General features: G+C 39.4%; 1 protein-coding gene across 1 annotated transcript in view; it reads right to left on the reverse strand.

Annotated features, from left to right (window-relative positions):
* The window catches only part of ANO4 (anoctamin 4), a 118929-nt gene that overhangs the window by 27094 nt on the left and 75435 nt on the right, over positions 1 to 16400 (reverse strand). Inside the window, exons 12-15 of the mRNA XM_030959882.1 lie at positions 14414 to 14548; positions 13570 to 13666; positions 13008 to 13068; positions 5307 to 5389 (exon numbers count right to left, since the gene is read on the reverse strand). Of these exons, the coding sequence (XP_030815742.1) occupies positions 5307 to 5389; positions 13008 to 13068; positions 13570 to 13666; positions 14414 to 14548 (376 nt within the window). The remainder of the gene's footprint in view (positions 1 to 5306; positions 5390 to 13007; positions 13069 to 13569; positions 13667 to 14413; positions 14549 to 16400) is intronic.

Here is a 16400-nt window from a genome sequence, read left to right on the forward strand (position 1 = left end):
TCAGATCTGTTATCAGATCACTGTTCTGGGGAATTACATCTTTGAATTCAGCAGCTGGCACAGCTACTATAAAAGCTGAGCTGGGAAATCAGGTCTCCTTCATGAGAACTAGAATAAATCACTGTACCCATAAAAGTAAGTACTGAAAGTATTTAGTAAAATCCCCAATTAGCTGTTCCTCTAAATAACGCTCTTTCAAAACTATGTGGCTGCAAGACAAATCGTTTTAAGATTGATACCAGAGAATTTTTCAGTCTGACATTATCCTATTGATACTGGAAATTTACAACTAAGAAAAACAAAAACAACAACAATAACAAACCCTAACAACCAAACCTCCTTTTCCCAAGCCTAACTGCTGATTGTTAGGCATTTGATTACACTTCCACTACAAGCAAAACTTCTCAGCATTTGAAGAAGGATCCATGCCATCTAACGCTGCTCAATTACTTCTTAACTTGGACAATATTATTAGCAGGAACAACTTTCAGCAGCAGAAATGTCAAAGCATGCTCTGCCGCCAAAAACCCTCTTGTGAAATGAAACCTGGGGATTACTTGGGGAGAGATTTGGTTACATCTGTTTACAGCATTGCCAGAAGACAGGATCACCCCATGTGCAGGTGACACCTGCAGTAGCACTACCTCTCTGCCCTAACATCACCAAGAGCCTCATGTCCTGTGTCACTTTGTTCCAGTCTGGCATCCAGGACACTGTCAGAGGTGAGATTAAAGCACCAGGCTGGACTCTCACAAATGCTGGCAGATATTAGAGCAGTGTTTGTAGTACTCTACTGTATACTGGAGAGCTGCTCTGTGGTACAGCTGGCTGCAAGGGAGCAGACAAGAACCAGCTTACACATTTCAGTCACTTCCAGCCCTTCAACTGCATGTTACTCTGACCGACTGAAGTTGAAAATGCCCAGACCTTAAATGACTGCACCGAAATAGGTGAATGGTAACTGCTCACACAAGTCTTCACAATGTGAATAAAGGTGAGATATCTTAAAATCCTACATCCTTTTTTAAAAATTCCCCGAAGAGGAAGGGAGGAAAAAGTCATGTCTCATTCTCCTCCTTCCACGTTTTGAAGATGCCTTCGCAACACAGCTAATTTCCAAATTCATGCAGCAACCTGGTAACAAGTTATAAAAAAAATGAAGAGGCATGTATGCCTAGCTGCAATGCCTCTGTAACTAATTATGTGCTTGAGGGAACCAGCCTTACCTCAGCTATACAAAAAGGCTACGCATGTTTCTGTGGAGGCAGAGTAATACCTTGTTCTTATTCTATTTTGCTCATGCTGTTCCTGCCATATCAGGGCTGAAGGAAGCTGAGCAGACCATAGTCTGGCAGAAGGAACAATGTAAGTAGCATTCCTGTGTGCCCAGGGGCATGAAAAAGGACAGAGTGTGATAGCTGTGAAGCAGGGCTCCTGAGAATTTTACCCTGTAGACTGCGCAAGGGCTCTGCCAGCTGGCTTGTCATAGACAAGAAACCTTTACTTCTCTGCACCCCTCTCTGAGCCAAAGTTTCATTATCTTCTACAATCTGCAGTGTAGGGAAGTTCTTATCATATCCACATGTCCTAAAATCTCCACCTGATGCAAGTAATGCAAATGTTATTTTTAGATAGTCTCAAAAAAAAAAGAATTGGAAATCTGGCATGACACTTTGTACCTGTTTAATGATACTCAGCAATGCTTGGGCAAGTAAACAGTACTGTGTCTGGCTGAGGTTAATGGCACAAAGAAAGTGACACTGAAGAAACAGAAAAAATATGCTACAAATAGCGACAGAAGCCAGATTTCATCTGGGAGTGCCAGGAACTGCATGCAGTTGGTTTCTTGTGGTATGCCCACCCAAGACGTTGCTTTCCATGTCTCCCACCTCGCACCTGGCTTGCAAGAACAGGAAATCCAGATTTGTAGGGTTGAAGGAGGCAGGACACTCTCAGCTCATATCCCCAGACTGAGAGGCCTGAACATTGCAGGGGTTGCTGTATGCCTTTCTTGGATGAGAATCTAAAGTGGTGAGGAATTCACAAGGCTGCATATCTGAATAAGTGCAATTCTCCTTTCCATTGTCTTCGTTGTTTCCTTTATTTGTCTCTTCATTTAGATCATGAAGGTGATAACAAAGAGATAGGAAGCCTTATCAATGGTGTTTTTTCAGTGCATTGTTGCTAGGAATTAATAAATTTCCCTTTGTAATAAAACCCTTGTTTTTCAATTTGACAATGAAAATTAAAGCAAGCAAAGGCTAGACACATATTGTTAATAAAATAACAATCTTCATTATCAAAAGCTTGAGATTTAAAATGGTAATTAGAACTCTTTAATCAATGTCTTTGAAATAACTAATAAAAGCCATCAGCTGATTTTTTCTAGTGATAACTGAATGGAAAGCAGAGAGGAAATTTAACTAGCAGTGATTTTATTAGAAAGTAGAACTTTAGGAGAAAAATGTTCACCTTCTGGAGTCAAAATTCTCATTGGCGTCTTACTGACGTACAACTTCCCAATGAAACACCACAGGATGAATGTTTTCCAATCTACATAGAACAGACTGTTCTCCTTCCTTTCTATTTCTCACACGTGGATAATTCCAACTTTTTCATAAGAGAAACCCTATTTCATAAGAGAAACCCTATACGTGTGTATTCACATTAAACATTTATGGAGTAATGTGAATTGCCTTAGACCATGTATTTGTGCTCTAGAAGAGCTACTCTAAATTTCTTTGTGAAATACCTCCTTTTTTGGCCAAGAATTTTCTAATCCTTCAACAGGTAAATTATTGAAATAGTCCCATCCTTCCTAGTCCAAGCATATTGTCCTCTAGAGCCCAGAAAAAGAATTTGTAGCTTGAAAATTTGAATCTTGATCACTGGTACAAGTATAGCATCCCCAGAAATAAGTCTCCAAGCAAAGCCTGTGGTTTGCAGGTGAAGACAATGGCAAAGTGAAGAGGTGGGCTTTGAGCCACAGAGCAGGGAAATGATCTCCACATTTTTTTCTCCACACTTTCATGTGGAGCACCTGCTTCCAAACTGCGTCTTTCTCAGGGGACAGTGCAGCTCCAATGGAAAAGTACAGCATTAGATACTCAAGCAGAGGAGGCAGTGCCCATTGGGCTGACCCCAAAGCTGGGACATGCTTAGCTGTGCCATAGGTATGGGCACTGGGGGCTGTAGCATCTTCAAAAAGATACCTCTGGGAGGAAATCAGCTCCTACTCTTTGGATGCCACTGCATGCTGAACAAAGGAGGAACTGATGCCTCAAATGCCAGTGAGATACTGCTGTTCTAGTTACTGGACACACAAATCTTTGAGAAGCAGCCTGCTGAGTTCCTATGAGCGTCTTTAACCTCTAATTTGAGAAAGGTACAATCTAGCACGTTGCTTCTGAAAAAACTTCTACCTCCTTCTGTAGAGACTTATAAGATTCCCTCTAGAACTGAAAGGAGGTGCACTGAATAGCTCTGGAACAGGTACAATCACCACTGCTCCTGACAGAGGTCTTGTTGACACAGCTTACTGGAAGAGCTCTGGTGTGAGAATAAAAGACCAGCTGACATCAACAGGGAGCAAGTGTCCTCTGAAAATTACCAACATGCAAATATCATCCTGCAGGCCAAACTGAAATAATCTGCCAGGGGAATAGAAATATATCTTATTAAAAAAAGAAGAAGAAAGGAAAAAATAAAAAAGAAGGAAAAAAAAATAATCGAAGGGTCACTTAAGGACAACCTTACCAGGAAATTCAATATTTGTAAATGAACTGATCATAGGAGATTCAGGTGGATGGCTTTGTAAATCAGCATAATCCCAAATCCAGGTAGGTTAAATGGTGAAAGATGAAGATATATAACATCCCAAACTACAAACATCTGCAAGACCAGGCTTCCTGGGAAAAACATAAAGAGGGTCTCATACTGTACTTACTTTCCTATTTTGTTTGTTTAAAGGCTCCTTCTCATTCCAGGGACACAGAGGAAGCTATAATTGTCACTTGGAAATTGCAATTTGGTACAGCTTTTTCTTAGCTGTCAGCATCAGCAGCAGTGGTTTTCTTTTTGCAACTAACCATGAGAAGACATGATCCCTGCAGGCCAATCCTGATCACTGTGTGAACCTCAGGCAGGACTATCTCAATCCCTTTGTGACTTGCCAGCCTTGGCAAGAGCAGCCTGCTAATCTCAGAAGAGTTGAATCAATATTAAAGTATTTCCTATAAATAGGGAGATAGTCCTGGGGTGTCACCCAGAACTGACTGCATATGTGCATAGATAACAACATTCCTGTTGTTATAGAGAAATCAATTTCCAGTTGTGTAAGTTATTTCATGTTATGGTTTTGGGTTATTTTCTTAGTAATTAAGCATTTAAAAGAAAATCCTACCAGCAATTCCACCATTTCATGGCTTCATTGAGCTACGTTGCCTCATACAGACAAAAATCCCATAACTCAGAAGTCTGATTCTCTGCTGGCAAGATTGATAAAAAAGAAAATCTTCCACCAAAGAAGCAATATAGAAGTTCAGCTTCACTGAGACCACTACAGCAGCCTCTTACCATCACTCCAAGAGCTTCTGTAGAGTAAGGAGAGCAGATTTATAGACACCTATATGTCCAAATCCCACTGGAGTAGCACTTTTTCTTCAACACTCACTGAATCTTGCTTTTCTCCTGCATAATAAAAACTTCTAGTTCTATTTAGACCTGAGTTCTCAGTCCCAAGAGCATGTGGTTTCTTTCTGGTGACCACCAGAGAGGAAAAGATTAAGGCTATTTTCTGAAGTTTAGCGCCTTCCCTAAGGGGATTTCCTGTACCAACACAGAATGAATTAAGTCCTCTCTCTTTTTCTCTCTTTCTCTCTCTCTCTCTAAGATAACCAGTACCTGAAGGTCCCAAAGCTGGTACAAGCTTCAAAGGCTTTCCTTCCATCAATACTCTCAGTGACAAGATAAAAGAATAGATAAAATCTCATTTGCCAAAATTCACGGTACACTGGGCTGTCAATAATTTCCACCTTTCAAAATAAAAATGCATTTCTCCCATAGTGCATTTCTTCCCTGAAATCTCTCAAATTAATTTAGATAGACAAAAGTGTGAAAAAAGAGGACAGTTTGGCCCGGAGAAAGTTTCTTTACATTCCAGAGGAAACATCTGAGGAGAAAAATCCTTATTTCTTAGTTTATAAAGATTTAAAGAATGAACTGCAAATAAATCCAAAATAAAACCATACATTTTCAACCAAATAATTTTGTATTAAAGGTTAAGGAGTACATGTTTTTATACAAACCTCTTCTTCTTCCCAGTCTATCAAGTCCCAATCATAAGCAATTACTGCTCGCCTTCTTTTCCAAAACTCCAGAAAAACAGTGGCTAGAGCAAGTAGGGAAAAAGATGCAAAATTGTTTTTAAGTCAAGAAAATGTTAATGACTATCACAGAACTGTTGAATGAAGCTGTTACATTATTTTAATTTCTTTGCATAAATGGGTTTCTTTGAACAGCAAATCATGCTGATGATCAAAACTGCTTTCAAAAAGCATTGCTTTCTAAGGATTAGTTTGCTTGCTTCGAGTGTGATTGAGGCTTTAGAGATTTCATTTAGTGCTAAATGAGAATGTTTAATTTCTAACCAACCAAGGGAGTGCTCTCAAAGAATAAAATCGTTCCTGTGAGTCATCACTGCTCGATAAAGCAGATTTCTGATGAACCTAAAGGTTTCTTGGGGCCATTGCACATAATGAAGTAACTTTCTTTCTTTGAAGACCGTTTACATGGCATCAGAAACCAGAAGCCAGAGAAAGCACAGTCCAGGGCAATTGAAAATGTGCAGAGTACTGCTGGGGAAATGGGAACTTCTGGTTTACACCTTTTTAATTCAACCCCTTTTTTTTTACAGTATGTGAGTTTGGATGTAGTATGTGGTGTTTATGTCTGATAATTAAACATTGTGTACTACAGCCCTTATTGATGGAGTTCAAGATGGAGTAACAGGCCTGCACATTTCTGCTATGGGAAGATGACTGGGAGTAAAATTAGAGAAAACTGGGAGGTTGTATTCACACTCTGAACAGAAGTTAGAACAGTACAGAAATTATAGGGTAAAATACAGTTGCTGCTGCCTGGATGGAATGTGGGTGGCATGCCTGAAACCCATTCCACCATGACTCCCTATATACCCAATCTGCAAATTTAAGCAGTTCCTAAGGGGAATGGAATGGAGGGTGGAGCAGAATGGAGACACAGAGGTCAGGCTCTGAAGTAATCCTTGCAGGGAGGGGTACTTGATGGTCCTTTGCAGCTGATAAAGGCACAGCAACCAGGGGAGATAGGAGAAGGTGTCTTGTCGCTGAGCCAGCAACTGTGGTGAAATCGTTGTCCCTGGATGAACTGGGTTCATTAAAACCTAACTGTAATATTAACACACACCTCCATCCCAAAGTTACCCACCTTCAAGGTACGACCTCCCCTCGCTGGGCATGCACTTTATATTTCATTGACTATATCTTTAAGAGACGAGTGAGAGAATTTTACACCTCTCAATAACAAAGGTGTGTATCACTAGAGCCACTCAAGCTCCATCTAAATGTAAACAAATAGTATAAAAGTAAGTTAAGAATGGGGAAAAATTAGAGAAGACTCTATCATAACTTCTGGGATCAGGGGATGGGCTGAACCTGTCTCCTCCTCCACAGGAATGTCTATTGGGTAATAATTGTACTCTATGCTCACTGAATGATCATCTTGAGCTAGGTTTGATTGATGATTAGAGCTTGTCTGGGTATTGCTTTGAATTCATTTTTGCAGTCAGCTGCTGTCACTGTCTTTGAATTTTAACCCATCACAATTTTCCACTCGCAGTGTGGTGTGTATGTTAATAAAGAGTGTTGTCCCCATAACTGTTGGTGTGAGTCCTTCAAGGGCTCTGGCACTTGTCAGCAGTGGGCAATACTTGAATTAAAGTGCGAAGACCTGGGAGGGGGTCTCTCTTCTGCTGTTGGTGTGTGTCCCTGAACAAGCCAGTGGAGCCATTCTCTGACCCAGTGGGCAGCTCAGTGGAGAGTCACCATAACAGGACATTGACAGAGTGATCAGACACAAAGGTATTGGCTTTCCTGGAGCACTGACAGACCAATCGAATGGAAAGGATTTTTGAGGAAATTCCCACTTTGATATGACAACTGTGCTTTCATTTTGTGATGGAAAAATTAAATCAAGGAAACAGTAATAGCATAATATACTCATAATCCAAAGATTAATACTCAGCCTGCTTAAAGTTACAGCAGTGTTAAACATTTATTTTGTGTAAAGGATGTAGAAACTACTTAAAGTTAACACAAATCAATGGGCAGGCTTCCTCTTCCACTGTGAAATGGAGAGGAAGCCTGCTCTTTATTGCTCACTGAGAAGCAGCAGATTGACACCCAGAGAACATAAACGTCTTTGTTCATGAGCTAGCACAGTATCAGCTTTAACAGTGTCACAATCATCTGGCAATATAATTCACAGCCAGTCATAAAAGTGTCTCCTTAATGGGCTGTTTGCCCTACTGCAGCATATTGATAAAAATGGGACCTGATACCAAGTACTGGCATCAGTTTGGCAAAAGTTAATTTTTAGACAGGAAGAATTATGTTTTATTGTACTAGCTAGTGCAGTGAAAGTGTGCTTAGGAAATAAACCCTACAAGCAGACAAGGTAAGGTATCAAAAGCATGTGTAAGGAAGCAGATATTTGGTTTGAGGGCATTTTCATATATCAGGTAATTATTTTTCTGCAACCTAGAATTATGTTACACCAAGTAACAAGCACTTCGATTTTAGTCTAATAGAGAATCATGAGCCTAATGCTTCTATTAATGTTTGTAATAGTTGCAGTATGATTGGTTGTGATCAGCAAAACCAGTAAGTGCTAATGAGGTTCCACTGCTACTGAATCACAAACATGGTTCATTCCTTGATTTTTTTCCTGGAAGAACTGCTTCTCTCCTATCAGTTCATATGCAATTATTTTGTTCAGGCTAAACAAGTAGTCCTGCACTGTTTGGAAACCTAGGAGGAAGAAGCCTGATTGATTTCTGCCACTTTGTTCCCATTCCAGAAAGGTGCTGGTAGCAGAACTCCAGGAGGTGTTTAAGTCCCAGCCTTGAATGTCTCAGATACACCTTTGTTGAACAATACTTCTTTTCTTTCTTGTTTTTCCCACACCTGGAGTGAGGAATTTATGCATATTGTGTTTAGCACATTTAGCACCTGTCAGAGTAAGTATGTGAAGTTCCTGAAGTTTCTTTAGAAAGTTATTTTCTAATTGTTAAGTAGCAAATATGATGTTCTGTACAGTGCTGTTTTAGGTTTCACTGTGTTACACTTTTCTCCCTCTATTCAGGTCAGTGTGCAGCTTTCCCTTGCTAGATATTTTAAAATGTGCTATAAATAACTATCTTTGATTGATTCACTGTGCTACTGAGGTCTTCTAAAAGCACTGCATTTTCAAATTTCTCTGCTTATTCTCTAATTGCAATTTTAACTACAAATACCCTATAGAAACTTCAGCATTCTTTTCTGACTTTGACATTCAATAGGACAGAGTTGTATTTTCCCATTTGTGTAAACCAGATTCTGAGTTTTCTCAAAAATTCCTGCTTGGAATTTTGCATTTCTTATTGGCCTTAGCTCCCAGATCTTTTACTAGCTTTTACTACATTTGTCCTACTTCAGATCTCAACCTTGCAGCTGGGTCCTCAATATCCACTTGTACAAGCAGCTGTCTTAACATCATTTCCTCAGATGCTTTTGTAACAAGTTGTGATCTTATCTCGTAATGCAAATGGCCTCTTGTAGGAAATAGCTTTACCCTGACCTTCTCTCAGAAATCCTCTCTCTATTGTATTTCAGAGCACCATTTAATACATCCATCCTGACGCCTAGAATATATTCTATATACTAGGGGTACTGTTGAAGAGCACCCTTAAATTCTATCTCCTTGGAGAGCAGATTAATGTCAACGTTTTATGCTAGAGGCAAGATTTGTAGGAAAGTAATATCTTTTATTCGACTTATAGATACATACAGAAAAATTGTTTTATGTTGGCTTTTCTTATTGCTTGAAAAAAGTGTTAAATTCTTCATGTCAGTCCTCTTTTCCCCCTCCCAATTTTGCCTTTCAGTGAGTGTTCTAAAGCTACTTCCTTAATCAAAGAAACACGCTACACAGGAAAAAATTTCAAAAAGCATTTTTCTTCCATCCCTTAGCTCCCCAAAGATGTGCAGACAGAGAAACTACCACCAGTCTACTCTGCCTTCAGTATGGATTTAGAAATGATAAATTGCTGGACTTTCCTTTTGAACAGTTACAGAATTTTGCTCTAGACTTTCAGGAAACATCTAGGCAGTAACAGCTTTGCTGTTAGGCTTCCCCAGTACTTCAATTGGAAAATCAAAACCTACAAGTCCATCTGGCTTTACTGAAACATGCTAGAGTCAACTGAGTGTCAAATTTACCTAAGTTTTGTTAATGAGAATTACTTTTTCCTTCACTTTAAATGTCAATATTTTTTTTTTAATTAATACCTTTCTCTCATTTTCTGTCTTTGGTAAGAATCTAATTTAGGCAGTAAAAAGAGAGGAACTTTTCCTGGATACGGGAGCTGCTTTATCATCAAGCCAAACATTTCTCAAGACATACATAAAGAACAAAGTGGAGGTGTTTCACCCTCGTACAAAAACATAAAACATGATATTACTTCCCTATTTTTAAAAGCTTTGAACATCTGGAAAATGTCATCAAGAAAAAATTGTTTTCCAGCTTCTGAGATGATCACACCTCAGTGAGCATCCATGGCAATCTGTTCATCAATGAAAAAATTTTTAAAAATGTTTATGATTACAGGAACTCAATTTTTCCCTATAAACCACAAAGATTTATAGCTTCAATCTGTTTGAAAGGGTATTTCCTTTCAACAGAAGCTTCAATACAGAAAAACTTATACAAAGTAATAATGAATTCCTTAAGTGCACTGAAGGGAGACTACTTTTTGTCCTTTGATAAATCAGTTAAAAATGAAAGTTTCCCTAAGTCATATGGCTGTCAGGTATACTTAAGAAAGTATCATGCTTTATTTTTTTTTTCTATTAAAGAGAAGTGTACTTCTATTCCAGTATCCCCTGGTACAGTTAACAATTCCAACCTTTCTTTCATGGGTCTCACTAATGCCACAATGAAGCATTATAAAAGATGGATCCCCGAGCTTCCAGGCCTTACAGTCGGGCTCATTGCTGCTCCACAAATCAAGCACCCCCTGCTAGCATTTGTCACAGTAATTCTTCTCTGCAGCCTGGCCACAGAACTTTGCTCATCACTTGGAGATGTATTTTATTTATATTTAAAATGGGAGCAGACAACTTAATTCATCTACTAAAGATGTCTTTAGAGCAAAGGATGAAAGCACCCTACAGATCACCTCTTCATGGAAAGACCAATGGCCACACCTGGTTTTGAATCTCCCAAGCAAATGGCTGAGGCTTCTCTCTCAACATAGGAGCTTACTAATGGATATAAAGACGGTGAAGAAAATACTTTAGATAATAAAGCAGCATATAAACTCTGGCTAAAGAGGTAACACGGTTCTGGCTGCCTTTTCTTTTTACTTTCATTCTCTTTTTATGAAAACACTGCCATAATTATTTAATATGTCAGTGTCTGTCAAACTGGATCATCTGGAAGGCTGAACTTTTCACAGCCAATACTTTCTGAGCTTGCCAGTTGTTTCATGCTGACAGAAAAAACATTTCCACAATCAAACTGCTATCATTGATTCTTCTCTATGATTTACTGCCATGATGGCAATGCCTGCAGCTGCCAGTAGGCCTACTCAGATTGAAAACCCATTTAACACAGGCAGTAAGCCAGCTCCTCAATACAGTAGCAGAAAATCCCTGGAAAGCGTGACTTCCCTTATTCAAATGTTGCTTTAGCCTTATCTGCATGGACAATATCTCCACAATCTCACTGTTTTCTCTGCAAACTCTTCTTTAAGGAAGTATGGTTTGTGTGGAGCCAGAGGTTTGCCCCATTCCCCAAGTCATATCCTCCACTCACAGCTCCTGCTGGTGCTGCCCTCTCTCCCTCTTGGCAGTCATCTCCCAAGCATGGTGTAAGCCAACAGAAGTGCTGGGGAAAGCTTTCAGCCCAGCTGCTCTCCTAGAGTCTCTTCTCCAGTAGCCAAATCACCCAGGGGCAGCTTCTATTGCATTTTTTTCTTATCTCACTGCGGACTTAGGTGCTGTAGATGCATGGGTGGGCAGTGCATTGCTCAGTCCTGCAGGCTGGTGTGGAGATTCCTGGAGGGAATCGGGTCTGGGAGTCTGACAGAGATGCTGAAGGAAGGGGAGGAAGGAGAAGTTAACCAGAGAGAGATATGGTTCCTGTTACTGGAGAGAGGAAAGAGAGAGGAGAGGGCCTACAGCATTTTGTAGCAGGCATGTTCAGCCTTCTCAGGCTTCTCAAAGGCAGTGACCACAAGGCAGGACCAGGCATGGTGACCTCTGTGAGGGACTCCCCTTATCTAGAGCTGCTTTTCCTACAGCCCTGGATCTGGGCACTGCTAAGACACAGAAACCATGCTGTGAGCACAGCTGTTTTCTGAAAGCTGTTATTGTTCAGGAGAAACAAAAACACTGGTGTGAAATCTGCACTCCGAAGAAATGCTCACCAGCAGTTAGGAGCACTGCCAGAAATGTTCACCAATGTTAACCCATCAGTTTTCTACTAGAGGTTTCCCTGCCTGTACATTGTGTTGGAAATTCTCAACTTCGGTGAACACATGGAGAAAGAGTTTGGAAAAGCTGAGTAAGTATCTAAGGGAAATCTTTTAGGCTTAGAAATTTTTGGTGATACTTAGCTCTGTGTAGCTCTGAAACAAAGATGAAATATCAAGCAGAAACATAAAGACTGCATGATCTCTGGATTTTTCTTAAATGCGATTTGTAATATTTGAATATTTTTGGTATTACATGAAGTGGCATAAATAGGCTTGATTGGAGGAAGGAACTGAGATAGACAGGTAAGCTAATCTATGTTGCTCTGGTGGCTCTCATGTTGCCTCCTGGATATTTCTTGTGGTTCAGTAAAGAGATTTGCTGTTTAAAATTGATTATAATTACTTGGACACCTTTCCAAAGCAGCTGGAGATGTGTGAGTAAGAACAGGAGAACAATGACTAAATCTGGGTAGCTCAAGGACTTGGATGCTGGTTTTGAGTCCCCTTGTTGAGCCATTTTCTACAGTTGTTAACCTTCTCTCACAATGGCTTGGTAGCAGCTAAGAGGCTGGGTATGTTCAGGGATTGTTTGAAATTTTTGTGCTGCCAGAAATTACTGGTTCCTCTTGCCTTCAATTCTGCCTACATGACATAGTAGGAAAAATAGTTGAGCCAAAAATAGAACATTTCTATGGGCAAAATTCAGCCTCCATGGCAACAGTTAGACCACACTCGGATCAATTTGCCATTCAATGAAATCTTTTATTTATTTCATCAGAGCTTTGCTTTCACTGCAACCAGCTTACATGGATTTAAGTTTTACTGCCTTTCTGCAAGGTGAGGAAAAAATGCTACTCCATTTTAATACTGACACTAAACTGAGCTGCCCTAAGCTAGGAGAAGCCCTGAGCAATAATAGAGAAAAGGCCTTAGTACCAATGGATTTAAAAATGGTTAGAAATTCTCACAGAATTATATATATATATATAGATATATACAAATTACATATATATATATATATGCTACATGTTTTGTTTTAATTAAAATTATTTTCAAGTAAAACCTTGATTCAACCAGTTGCAGCTTCCTTTTGCAGAAACAGAAAAGTCTCTAGCCTATATTCTTTGTCTTAGTATCAGATAAAAAGTGTGCTGGAAAATAAAAGGGTCTATGTTGCATCATATTCTATAGAAAAAAGACGGTGCAATTACTTGATATCAAAATGAAAACTTACCCCACACTGCCATGAAAACAGCAAAAAAGACAGTAGCTCCATTGTCAAAGAGGTGGGTTACCTGAGAGATATATTAATAATATGATCAATTTGTGATAATAGGCCTTTATTTTTGATTTTCTCCAAATAAAGTTAACGTGATCATGAGTTTAGCAGGCCTGCCGAGCCTGACGATGCTTCCTTTGACACGTGAAATCCACCTGTGAATTGACAGGACTATTTGCCAGCCTGGCCTGGGACTGGCCTCTGCCAACACCAGATGTGAGCATCATTTCAGACCCAAAGCATTAATTTTATGGAGCCACACGGAGAGATAAAGGCTGATGTCAAGGACGTGTAACACAGCTCTAGGACACGACCTCTGAGACTGCTGAATTTCTAAGTGCAAATTGCATTCAAATATTTTACAGCCCAAATTAAACGTTGGTGAAAGACAATGTTAATGTTGGCTGAACTTGATCAGTCCTTTTGAGATTTCATCTACCCAAGCTCACTAAAGACAAATGCAAAAGGCAAAATTCATGCTTAGAAAGTATCTCCATTTGCATAGCCTAAAACATACCTTGGCATAAATGCAGCTGTCCGACAACCTCATGAAGGGGCAGTATTTATCACATATAGGACACATTATGATATCTGTAGCTTGGCAGACTTCTTTACTGGAAAAATAGAAAAGACAAAAATTAATAGCTTGATTACTACAACAATCTGCACAACAATCTGTCTGGGTTGATAGGCTTTGCTAATATTCAGTAACTTATTGAACAAAACTGATCTGTAACTGAAGCCAAGATGTTCATAACTGCATGTGTATAATTAATATTTGCTGACTGTCTAAGACCACAGAGTTTACAGTCATAGCTGCAGAGTGCAGTTCTCCAGGGACAACCTAGTAGTATCTCTTTACCATTTCCAGCATCTCCTTGAGTCAGAGTGACTTTTGGTAGGAGGAGGGTGAGGATAACTTCAGACAAAGTTATTCTTGTGACTCAAGTGCACAAAAACTTAGAGATGCAGCACTCAGCAGAAGGTCCAGGGATTTCTTCATCTGAGGAATGCCTCTCTGTGGTGGATCTTTGGGAAAGGCCTTATAGAGAGTGAAAAGTCCTCACTCTTGTGCAGGCCTCTTAAAGGGTAATAAAGGAGTCTACTTCTTCCTGACCTCGTTCTGAGTTGCCAGCACCATTAACAACTGGAACTGGGAAAGAAGAATTTCCTCTCATCCCAATTCAGGATCATAAAACATGGGAGGTTTGATACTGGGTACGTTATAACAACTAAGCAGTCTTTTCTTTACTGTTCATTCAACAGCTTAAAATGAAATAATTAACAGCATATGGGAAGATCTCTCAAATTATTCATTATAACCCACAGTTGCAATTTCTTTTTAGAAGTCCCCACGTTACCTGACTTGGCAGTGGTTCAAAGTGGTGACTCCATACAAAAAGACAAATAATCCAATGAAGGCAGCTGGGAAGAGCATCCCTGTGTACCAGCCTAACCAGGCAAAGTACAGCCCGATTTTCTCACCAAAGTACCGTCTGTTTTAAAACAAAACACAGCAAAGTTACCTGCTAATTAGAATAATCTACTTAATCTTGCTCATTAGTAGAAAAAAATATTTCTATCATATGTGAAGAGTAGATTAAAGAGGATAAAAAGCCTTCAACTAAGCTTCAAAATACACACTGAGGGACCTGTCTCAGTAATGAACTTAAAACATTAATTAAAAAATTCAATAACCACAGTTTACAGTTAGATAAGTGGTGACCTCATGAAGGAAACACTGAGTTACTTTTAGAAAGCTAGTTCTTTGTATTTGGGAAATTGATGGTGTGTTTTGATTTTGGCCATTTGATTTTACTGCCTGAATAATTGCATTGAAATAAACTTTATCCCTAAATCTTGTATAACAGCGAAAATTATTTGAGCTCAAATTAGTTCTAAGAAATTAATTAACCAAAGTTCATTCTCCAATACAGTTTATTTTCATTTGATTATTTATTTTCTTAGCTCAGTTTCTGCAAAACTAATTTCACGATTCTACTGCAGTGGAAAGTGAAGTGCAAGTAAGGTCCATCATCTTGCAATGATTTGAGGAAAGCAGTCTGAATTGATCCTAATTTATTAGATATATTGCTCAAAAACTAGCAGCAAAGTAGCCAGAAAGTTTCATCTTGCTATATACATATTCATTAGCAATTTTCCCCCTCCCAAACACAACCAAACCTTTATTTATGTGTTAGAGAATTCATCAAGCACACAAAAACCTGCTGAACTCATCAGCAGAGGAGCAGGCTCATGTACTGTCCTATTGATTTGTGCACCATAGATTTTAGGGGATTATTTGCAAGACTGGTTTTAAAGAAAGACGCAAGATGATGTGCTTGTGTTTCAGACATTTTGTAGACAACTTAACCTTGCACATCCACTCAATTTGAAAATAGCTGCTACTGGAAACTCTCTTTCTCCCTAATGATGCAACTTCTGATGTATCCAGAGAACAAGTGCAGACAGCCAGCGCTGCTGGCTCCTCTACTCTACCAGAAAACATCATTGGCCAAACTTTCTCAGTGAGAATGGAAAGTCCTAGGATTGTCTCTAGTGCTGGGTGCACTGCAGAACACTTGGTCTGGACTGCACAAAATTAGCAGTTTTCAAATTGTTGTTAAAAATTTCTAGTGTGGGAAATATCTCTCTGGCCTGAGCTCATGCTCTGATGGAAGATACTGATCTGCACTGACTATTTTCATTTGAGTTTACCAGCTCTGTATAAGAAGCCAAGTATTGTCATTTTGTTTTTATTTTTCTGTCATTCAACAGAGACTCAAATTCACAGACTAAAGAGATGGTAAGTCAATGTGCTTACCAACTTACATGCTCAGTTCTGACAAGAGCAGCAGGTCTGATTGTAAAAAACACACTGCAAACTGCCTTTTAAGACCTAATTTAAGAGTGTAAATGAACTCTGATTATTTTCCTGACATCTAGGATGTCAGTCTGTGCCTGCACCTCCAAAAATGCAAACTCACATTTGACCTTGCTTCCACTCAAAATGGATGACCTAGTTTTTTCCACATACATAGTTCAAAGTAGTGAAGTCCATCTAACTTTCATCAAGCTTTATTTTTTACATCATTCCCTGCACTCAGGGATGAATGCTTCCATGGTCCAACCTTCTAGCTGACAAGCATGAATGGCAAAAATAATCTCCTACCCTGTTGAGCCCTTCAAACTAACAGTGCAAATCATAGTATTCTTTTTGATCTAGCAATCAAACACCTTCATCCTAGATGAAGACCCAAGCAAAGTCCACAGTGTGCATAAAGAAGACTGTCCATGATGGGGAGAAACCCATCTCTGAAAAGAAAGGAAAAGGCATCTGAGCCGGGT

The sequence above is a fragment of the Camarhynchus parvulus genome, chromosome 1A (assembly GCF_901933205.1).
Source record: "Camarhynchus parvulus chromosome 1A, STF_HiC, whole genome shotgun sequence".
NCBI classification, from domain to species: domain Eukaryota; kingdom Metazoa; phylum Chordata; class Aves; order Passeriformes; family Thraupidae; genus Camarhynchus; species Camarhynchus parvulus.